General features: G+C 40.5%; 1 protein-coding gene across 1 annotated transcript in view; it reads left to right on the top strand.

Moving 5' to 3' along the window:
- Positions 1-1,298: 1,298 nt before the first annotated feature.
- LOC104277783 (lethal(3)malignant brain tumor-like protein 3) overlaps positions 1,299-9,838 on the top strand; it is a gene marked incomplete at its 3' end in the record, with an annotated part of 19,064 nt that continues 10,524 nt past the window's right edge. The window contains 1 exon segment of the mRNA XM_009874534.1: positions 1,299-1,418. Coding sequence (XP_009872836.1) covers positions 1,317-1,418 — 102 coding nt within the window.

The raw sequence follows: 9,838 nt of genomic DNA, 5'->3' as shown, positions 1-9,838 counted from the left end.
GTGAGTGAACAAATACCAGTCTTTTTTGAGGAAATTCCAGATTTCCAGAGGGTATTAATAGATATTTGCAGATTTTGGGAGTGGGACCTAGGTTAGAAATCAGGCTTTAGAAAACAAGGTCAAGCATTGAGAAAGCTCTCTACCTATTTGAATTCAAACACCAATACTTGCAGGGAAAGTTTGCAGTCTGCAGATGGGAGTGTGAGGCTTAGAAAGTGTTTGTTAAAAAGTTCAGAAAGTGTAAACTTGAAAAAGGGAAGCTTTTGATGGTAGTTCACAAACCAAAGGCAGAGCTAATTTTGCCACATTATTTCAGCTGTGAGGGAGCTCTTCAGAAAGAAAAGGAACAAATCAGATTCCATGCTGAACAAATAGTAAATTAGGTGCCAGGCCACGCATTTAAAGATTGCTGGGTTTGTAAGAAGTGGAAAGGAAAAAGTTGGTGGTAGCCACAACTGGCTGCTACAAACATTTGCAGTTCACTGCGACTGAAGCTTGTCTTTGTGACAGTGACAAGCACTGGGCCAAAACCAGGGGCCAGTAGGAAGTGTTACATAGTTCTGTCACTTGTGTAAATTATTTGGGATAAACTCCTACTGCAGAAGATGTCCAAATCCACTATTTCTGAAGATAAGTCTCTCATCTCCTTTTCACTCTGCTGAAGCAGAAGGATGCAGTAGAATAAAATCTTGCAAAGCAGGAGTTCTCTCTGGTGTATATGTGCTTCTCTGCATGCAAATATATTTTACAAAACAGATCAAAATTTAGCGAAACTGTATGGAAACAGACAATGAATATTTGAATCTGTTAGTGAAATAAAAGACAGCTTCAAATTCGTGTTGAAATTTTAATTCGGATTTGGGTGAAGCATTCACATCAGCATGTTATCCTGTATTAAGGAAAACCAGTTCTATTAATCAGTGCTTAATGTATTTATTATAGGCATTCACTCATGTCTTGCCTTCCCCAGAACAAATGGGTTTTTTAGGTGTACTTGAGGTATATTTTCCCCAAGTTCATTCATTTGCAGTTTGAAATTTTTCAATTTTCTCCAGTACAACCTCGTTACTAGCCTCCTGGTGTATAAAATGGTTATTGTATTTTAAGGTTTCCAAAAGAATTCCCCTTGCTTTTATTACATTAGTGTATATTATCAGCATTGTCATCAGTTGTCCACATTGCCAGTGTGCTGAGGGAAGCATTTGATACTGATCTATGAAGTGCGTTTGAAGAAATGTCTGGTGATATAAGCATTAAACCACTTACAGCATTTCCAGATAAAACCTTTTTTTTTTTTCTTTTTTAGTACATGCATCATGAATGAATCTGCCTCTAGTGGAAATGGTCAGGAGTTTGATGTATTTAGTGCTATGGACTGGAAGGATGGCATAGGTACTTTGCCAGGAAGTGATCTAAAGGTAAGATGCTTAATTTTTTTAATAAGTGAAATAAAAATGTTAAATGCCAAAAGAATGCTTTCCACAAGCTGGTGTGTAGGTATCTGCTTTTATGAATAAAACATGAATCTGCAGCTCTTGAGTTAAGAGACTGTAGCCTGTTAGTTTTTAGCTCTGGAGTTTCTTGATTCAGTTTCTCGTGCTGGCACAGACAGCCATCATCTCCGTAGCAAGGCATAAATTAACATTGCCTCCCTGTATAGACAGAGGTAATCGAGTGTACAAAATCTGAAAGAAATACCAAAAATTAAGTGTGAAAATTCAGTCCACTTAGAGCATTAGAATACTGTATCACTAAGAATCTTTATACTGTCATTGACTCTCACTGTATCGTATTCTTCCTTCTTTTTCTTTCTAAAAATAGTATATTTTTGCTGTGCTTTTGTCAAGTAGGTACCTAGAAAAATGAATAAAGTGAGTGCTTCTGAGCTTGATTATGGTTCAGAAATTTGAATTATATTGTAATTGTACTTTAAATTACATTTTTCATACTGATTGTGTTCATTGAAGTAAATGATAACAATTTTATTTTGTTTTCAAAACATATTATACATTTTTGTTATTTATCTGATTTTACCGTGTCATCCTTGGGTTTATGAAGGGCAAGTCCTGTTTAACAAACCTGATCTCCTTCTGTGACAGGTTGGCTTGCTGTTTGGATGAAGGAAAGACTGTGGATGTTGTCTGCCTTGACGTTAGTGAGGCATTTGACACTGTTGCCCACAGCATTCTCCTAGAGAAACTGACTGCTCTTGGCTTGGATGGGCAGACGCTTCGCTGGGTGAAAAACTGGTTGGATGGCCAAGTCCAAAGAGTTGTGGTCAACAGAGTTAAATCCAGTTGGCAGCTGGTCACAAGTGGTGTCCCCCCAGGGATCAGTACTGGGCTCAGTTCTATTTAACATTTTCATCAATGATCTGGACGAGGGGATAGAGTGCACCCCTAGTAAGTTTGCAGATGACACCAAGCTGGGTGGAAGTGTCATCGATCTGCTTGAGGGTGGAGAGACTCTCCAGAGGGATCTAGACAGGCTGGATCGCTGGGCAAAGGGCAACCCCATGAGTTCCAATAAGGCCAAATGCTGGGTCCTGCACTTCAGCCACAACAACCCCCAGCAGCGCTACAGGCTTGGGGAGGAGTGGCTGGAGAGCTGCCAGGCAGAGAGGGACCTGGGGGTGTTGATGGCCAGTGGCTGAACATGAGCCAGCAGTGTGCCCAGGTAGCCAAGAAGGCCAATGGCATCCTGGCCTGGATCAGGAATGGTGTTGTCAGCAGGAGCAGGGAGGTGATCATGCCCCTGTACTGGGCTTTGGTGGGGCCTCACCTCGAGTGCTGTGTCCAGTTTTGAGCCCCTCATGGCAAGAGGGACATTGAGGTGCTGGAAAGGGTACAGAGACAGGCTACCAAGCTGGTAAATATTTGGAGCATGTGTCGTATGAGGAATGATTGAGTGATCTGGGGCTGATTAGCCTGGAGAAGAGGAAACCAAGGGGAGACCTCATCGCTCTCCACAACTACCTGAAAGGAGGTTGTAGCGAGGTGGGGGTTGGTCTGTTCTCCGTAATAGTGAGTGATAGGACAAGGGGAAATGGCCTTAAGTTGCTCCAGGGGAGGTCCAGGTTGGATATTAGGTATAATTTCTTTACTGAGAGGATTGTCAGCTGTTGGAACAGGCTGCCCAGGGAGATGGTTGAGTCACCATCCCTGAAGGTGTTTAAGAGATGAGTGGATATTGCATTGAGGACATGTTTTAGGAGTGTGGACAGGGCTAGGAGAAGTTTGGACTTGATGATCTTGAAGGTCTCTTCCAGCTGAAAATGTTCTGAGATTCTGTGATTCTGTGATCGTAAGGTGTCTTCTACTGCATTAGCTAAAAATACAGATATTAGAGACTTTCTTGCACCTATTTCCTGTTGATTATAGTCAATATTTTCATATAATTCCATTTAAACTAGTATTACGAGGTTCCCTCATAGTTTTTTTTAGAAGGAATCTCACAAGAAAATGCGTGCTTGTGTGCCTGATACAATTTCTGTTGTTAGAGTCAAAAAGTGTTTGAAACTCTGTCCATACACGTTGCAAATGTGTTCTTGTGTGACTTTAGATTTTTTATTTATTTTTTTCTTTTTAAATCACAGAACCATAGAACAGAATCACAGAGTAATTTTTTTTTTTTTTGAAAATACCTCAGGACACCACCTCTGAGCACCCCAGACCTCAGGCGAACTTAGATCAGGTTGCTCAGTGCCTTGTCCGGTACAGATTTGGTTATCTCCATGGTTGGAGGTACCACAGTCTTTCTGGGCAACCTCTTACAGCATTTGACCACCCTCATAATGTTTTTTTTCCTTTTATGGATAGTTATTTGGAATCTTCCCTTTTGCAGGTTGTGCCTGTTGCCTCTTTTCATTGTACTGAGCACATCTGAGAAGAACTAGGCTCCATCCCCTCTACATCCTCTCATTAACTAGTGGAAGACAGCAGTAAAGTCTCCCCTTCTGTTCTTTAGACAGAGCAAGCAAATTCCCTCAGCTTCTCCTTGCCATGTCATTTGCTGCAGCCCCTCCTTGTTGTGGTGGACATCTGCTGGACTTGCTCCAGTATGGCAGTGTCTTTCTTGTACTCGGCGCAATAGTCCACATGTGGTCTCATCAGTATTAAATAGAGGGGAATCACCAGTTCCCCTGATGTGCTGACTACCCTCTTGCTAAAGCAGCCCTGGATGCTGGTGGCCACCCTTGCTATCAGGGCACATGGCAGACTCATGTTCAACTTGTAGGTAGTCTTCTGCAAAGATGCTTTTGGATAGTGAGCCTGTGGGCTGTTCCAGTGGACACAGCTGTTCTGTCCCACATGCAAGGCCTTGCATGTGCTTTTTCAAGACCTTTGTGAGATCTTGTTCGCCCGTTTCTTCAGTGTGTCAGCAACCCTCCCCATCAGTTCATCAGCTGCTCTTTCCAATTTGGTAATTTGCTTTTGCTGCCTCTATACCTATAGAAGCCATTCCTGGTGCCTTTGCTAGTTTCTTCTCTAGCTGAGCTTTGGTTTCCCTAATTCCATCATTATATGCTACAGCAGCGTCACTATATACCTTCTCTATATCACATCTGCCCTGTTTCACCTTCTGCTTGCTTCCTTTTCCATTTAAACAAAGTCAGGAGTCTGTAGTTCATTCATGTTGGCCTTCATCCACATTTGCTTAACTTCTTGCACATTGACATGTATCATTCTCCTGATGTGAGGTCCCTAGAGAGGTATCCAGATTTCCTGGGCCTATTTACCCTTTAAAACAATCTCCTCTATGAGCCTGCCAAGCAAATCTCTGAAGAAACCAAAAATCTGCCTCTCCTGAAGTCCAGTCCTGCTGTTTCAGTATGTGATTTGCTTGCTTCTTTCAGGATTTCTGACTTCACCAACCCATGCTCATTGCTGCCAAGGCTATCATCAGCCTCCACATCCTTAACAAGTTCTGTATTTTTTTAAAAAGTCCAGGCTTTTAAACTTCCGTTCCATTTTAACAAGCAGCATTGTGTGAAAGGCAAACATAGTATTGAAATGTTTGAGGAATACCAAAGGGAACAATGCAGGAGAATGTAATAATGTCATATACATTACTGGTACATGCGTTGTTCAGTTCTGATTACCCTATGTCAAAAGGAACAAAACTGAATCGAAAGTTGTGTCATTAGTTAGCAGAGGAATCAGAAAGCTTCCATAGAAAGCCAGGGAAGGCACTGGGAGATGTAGCTGAGGATAACTTTAAGAAATCATTTAAGAACATTCTTAACTATGTCCTGCTAAAGAACAACTTTTTAAGGTTGTTCTTCTGCTTGTTTTGGTTGTTTTATTTATTTTTCATTTGGAAGCAAACAGGTATTTGATTTTTGGACAAAGATTCTTTCTTTTGTTCAGGCATCAGCGAAAACACAGTCAGAGGTGCAATGGTAATATACCCAGAACTATGAAAGATACAATGAGAATTGGCCAGACAGCTTGTTCTCGTCTTTTTTTTTTCTTTTTTCTTTTTTTTTTTTTTTAAGTACAAAAGCAAGGGGTTACTGGATGAAATTGAAATGGTGGCATTCTGACACTGGCTGAAAGAAGAATATTTTCTACAATGAAGAATTAGCCGTAGGAGATTACAGGGTAAGGGACCATCAAGGCTCAGTGAAAGATTAAGCATTTATATAGAATCCAAAACAATCTGAGCTATTAGAATAGTAAGGATTTCTAAGCTTTTGAGATAATTGTAACAACTCCTTTTTCATGGCTGCTTCTAAATACTGACCGTTAAAAGGGTGACTAATCCCTTGAAACAATAAACGTGATTGTGGAAAATATGTTACGCTCTTTGTGACGTTCCGAGAATAGGGTTAATGTGGATAGTTCACCTAAACTGTCCTGATAACAGAGTATTTTAATATGGTGTGTTGAACCTAAAGAAAATGGCCTCATGTAGCAGTTACTTCTTGTACACTAGTATTTGTCTTTCAAAAATTGTAACAGGCTTGCTCCACTGAAGTTATCAAAGCATTGCCATGTATTTGCATTGAAATGAAACTGAAAATCTGGTGAAAACACTGTAGTAGCAAGATGCACAAATCCAAATGTTCTATTTTTACAGCTTGGTAATAGAGTGCCTGGGGTTTTTATAATAAATAGTAAGCCATAGCTGAACTACTGATTGCAGACAATGTATTGCTTACATTCTCACATTTAATCTTTTCCCTTCATAAAATATTGGGGAAAATTGTCTTTCAACACTCAGATTTGGTAAACTGTATTGTAGGAGCGTATTTTAAATGAAATGTATACCTAAATGTTGAAATGCTGCTTCATTAATGTAGAAGTTTTGGGGAGTTACCTACTTGAAGTCCTTACTTTTAGTCATCTAAGTTACAGGGTATTTCCTTGTCCTTAGTGCTTGCATGATGAAGATTCATGATCATTTTTGCATATACACTTTTTAAGAAATATCTTTTCTGGTGTGCTGTATTAATATCCAGCCTCACGTTTCTGTGAATCTAAGTTCCTCTGTGAGTAACAGCTGATGAAAAACTATCATAAGCAGTGTAAAACGCTTGAAACATTTCCAAACAACCTCTTAATATTTTTTTTATCATTGCTTAAATTTAACTTTTCTTGCGATGATGAAAGAACAACTAATGCAGAAATAGGAAATTGCATTCTTTCTTTTTTTTCTTTTTGTTACAAAGTCCTGTGGGCAGTTCCATGCCTACCAGACTTTCCTGAGGTAGGCTGCACCAGGGGGCACTCGCTTCCCAGCCTGAACAAAACAAGGGAGTCGGACACCAAGCCGCTGATCGCAGCCTGCCATGGTCTCTCTCTTAGGTCTACATCTGTTTCCACTTCAGTAAAATGCTGAAAATGTTCTTTTCCCGTGATTTTGGGCTACTTTAATTGTTAGACTTTTGTCACCTGTACCTGTGGAAATGCATTCTCCTGTAGATTTTGTTAAAACTCTTCAGCAAAAACAATCATTAAATAGTTAATAGTCCTTGAACACTAGCTTTAGGCGTGCTGTGTGACAGATAGTGAGTGGCTGTGGAAAATGTTAGAATTTCAAATTATACAGGGGATAGGAAGAATTAAAAACTGTACAGTATGATGCACCGGAGACTGAGAATAAAAATTTTAGCATTGTATATTAGTTCTTTCAAGATGTTTAAATAAAACAGAAAACTTGGATTCCAGTAGAGTTTAAAATAGTTTACAAATTACAGAGTGCCTTCATGTGGCAGGCTAAGTAACGTATGCTCATCTGAAAAACATCAGTGCTTACCAGTTGCTCTGCATGGTGTGAATGTAAATGTGAAATACTCTTCTTTTTTTCCTCTTTTTTTTTTTGTTGTTTAAATCTGTGTGCTGAGTGCAGGCAGTAACACCATCACTTCGAGATTTAAATGTACTCATTAAATGGAAAAAGCTGTAATAATTTACAGTCACTTCCTACTGCAGTGACAGAAGTTTACGAAGTACTTTGTAATGAGTTTTCTAGTGCTTGTGTTTGGAAAGTGAGCTGCTACATACTGCATGGACAGAATTCTGGTCATTATTTCCAAATTGCAAATTGTGCTTGAATGAGGGAAAAAAATAAATATCATATCATATCATAGAATGGCCTAAGCTGGAAGGGACCTTAGAGATCATTTTAATCCAGCCTCCCTGTCGCCAGGGACACCACCTCTCGACTAGATCAGGCAACACATGGGGACCGAACGGGAATCAAACCCCCGACCTTAGCGTTGTTAGCGCTACGCTCAACTGACTGAGCTAGCCGGCCCCCTGAATACATTTGATGATGAAGAATTTAACCTGTAAATAAAGTTGAGAAGGTAATATTGTAGGAAGCAAACTACAATAGCAACATGAATAGTAGAATAATGGTCAAGGGTGTTTGGCATTTCCAGCCATGCTGTAAAGAAGGCCATGGTGATTCAGAGTGCTGTGTTTCTGGATGCATAGGTGCACCAGCTCAAGGCAATAAAATACGGACGTCTTCCATGTGCCCATTCTGAAATTGCATTCAAACTTGCTTGAAATAATTAAGATTTTAAAAGCAACTTTTTTTTTCTAAGATGATTATATGTCATAAATACTAGTAGTGTCTCAGACAGTAACTAAGTACAATGCAAAGCTGTTTCTGTCTTCATGCAGTAGTGTGTGCAGCGCTTTGAATCCAGGGAGGCATTTCCCTCTTGGAGGAGAGTCCCTGAGAGTGTCTGTGGGAAACATCAGCTACCAGGAACCAGTTAAATCACTGCCTCCACCAGGAAGGGGTTATTCCAGAGAGAAGATAGATTCCCCCCAGGGAAGCTGGTAAGGGCTAGCATAGGGAGGAAAAAGTCGGGGAGAGCAGACTTCCTCTGACCACATAAACCCCAGCATCTGTACATAGGAGGCTGGTCTTTTCCATGTTAGAGGGGGCCAGTTAGCTAGCTCAGCCAGTTGAGCATGGTGCTAACAATGCCAAGGTTGTGGGTTCGATTCCCGTTTGGTCCCGATGTGTTGCCTGATCTAGTCGACAGGTGGCGACTCTGGCGGCAGGGAAGCTGGATTAAAATGATCTTTAAGGTCCCTTCCAGCCTAGGCCATTCTATGTGGAAGCAACTTTCTTCTATTACTATCCAATGTAAATAATTAGTACATGCTGTTCTTCATCACCACAGATTTCTGGTTAAAACATTTCATTGTCATAAAATCATAGAATGGCCTAGGCTGGAAGGGACTTTAGAGATCATTTTAATCCAGCCTCCCCATTGCCAGGGACGCCACCTCGGCAACACATGGCGACCGAACGGGAATCGATTTTACCTTATTTCAAAAAAGACTGAAAATGAAATTTCACTATCAAAAATGCTGGAACTACAAAACGAAGAAATGCCGGAATTAGCTTTGTCTTTGGATTTTTAATTGGGCTTCCTCATATGTGGTCATGGTAAATTCTTCGTTTGCATGACCACATGCTATTTTACCACTAATTCTACTGTGTCATTTGCTATAGATTCTGTTAGCCTTGTAAATCACAGGGCAGAGGATTTCAGGAAGGAAAGTGAGGAGTTTTGTGATTAATGCAGGTAAATGCCACACAGGAACGCCACACTTGCTTCTGCCACAGCCTTCCTATGTGGTGCTGAACAACTCACTGGAACCAAAACTTTGGCAAGTAGCCATTGATTTTTTGTTTGTCACTTGCTTGGGTTCCCCATGAGATACTAGTGTTTGTCATTTAGAAATATTCTGGCCAAAATGATTTGGAGCCAGGGTTGCTTTGTAGGTCAACTTCTGGATCAATAAGCGTCATCTTGGCAGGCCTTGTCTTCTGGCTCTGTCTCTGATTTATGTGTCACCTTAAGAAAGTCTGTTTAGCTGTAATTTCCTACTCAAGTGGAGATAATAAGGCAGACTGAGTTTGCAGTGGAGAGAAATCATTGAGAAGCCCTCTGGTACTAAGATAATTCTTGAGCACTCAGGGTGGAAGGGGAGGATTGGAAGAGCCTGAGGAGTGTCTAAGAATAAAAGTAGATAAACATTACTGCAGACAAGACTGAGGTATCTGCAGTTTGCTGGGGAAATGTCAGTCTCTCCTGCTAAAGGTGTATGTTTTCTGATGGTACCTAAGCTTTCTGTTCAGAAGTGACAAGAGAATGTTGCTGTTACTTTTACTTTTTTTATTGATTTTTGTTGTTGTTCTTTTGAAGGTTGTAATTTGAGAATAATCCTTCTCTGCTTGTTTCTGCCCAGATAGGAAAAAACCCTTTCCTTTTGGATGCAGATTTCTCTCTTCTTCCTTACTTCAGGATTAGCCTATTGCAGTTACTGAAACGTTTTAAAATCAATTGCAGATTGCTTGAAGCGCT

This window comes from Apaloderma vittatum, unplaced genomic scaffold (genome assembly GCF_000703405.1).
Source record: "Apaloderma vittatum isolate BGI_N311 unplaced genomic scaffold, ASM70340v1 scaffold33398, whole genome shotgun sequence".
Classification (NCBI taxonomy): Eukaryota; Metazoa; Chordata; class Aves; order Trogoniformes; family Trogonidae; genus Apaloderma; species Apaloderma vittatum.
Note: the sequence above shows the minus strand (reverse complement) of the source record. Positions and strands in the feature narration are given on the sequence as shown.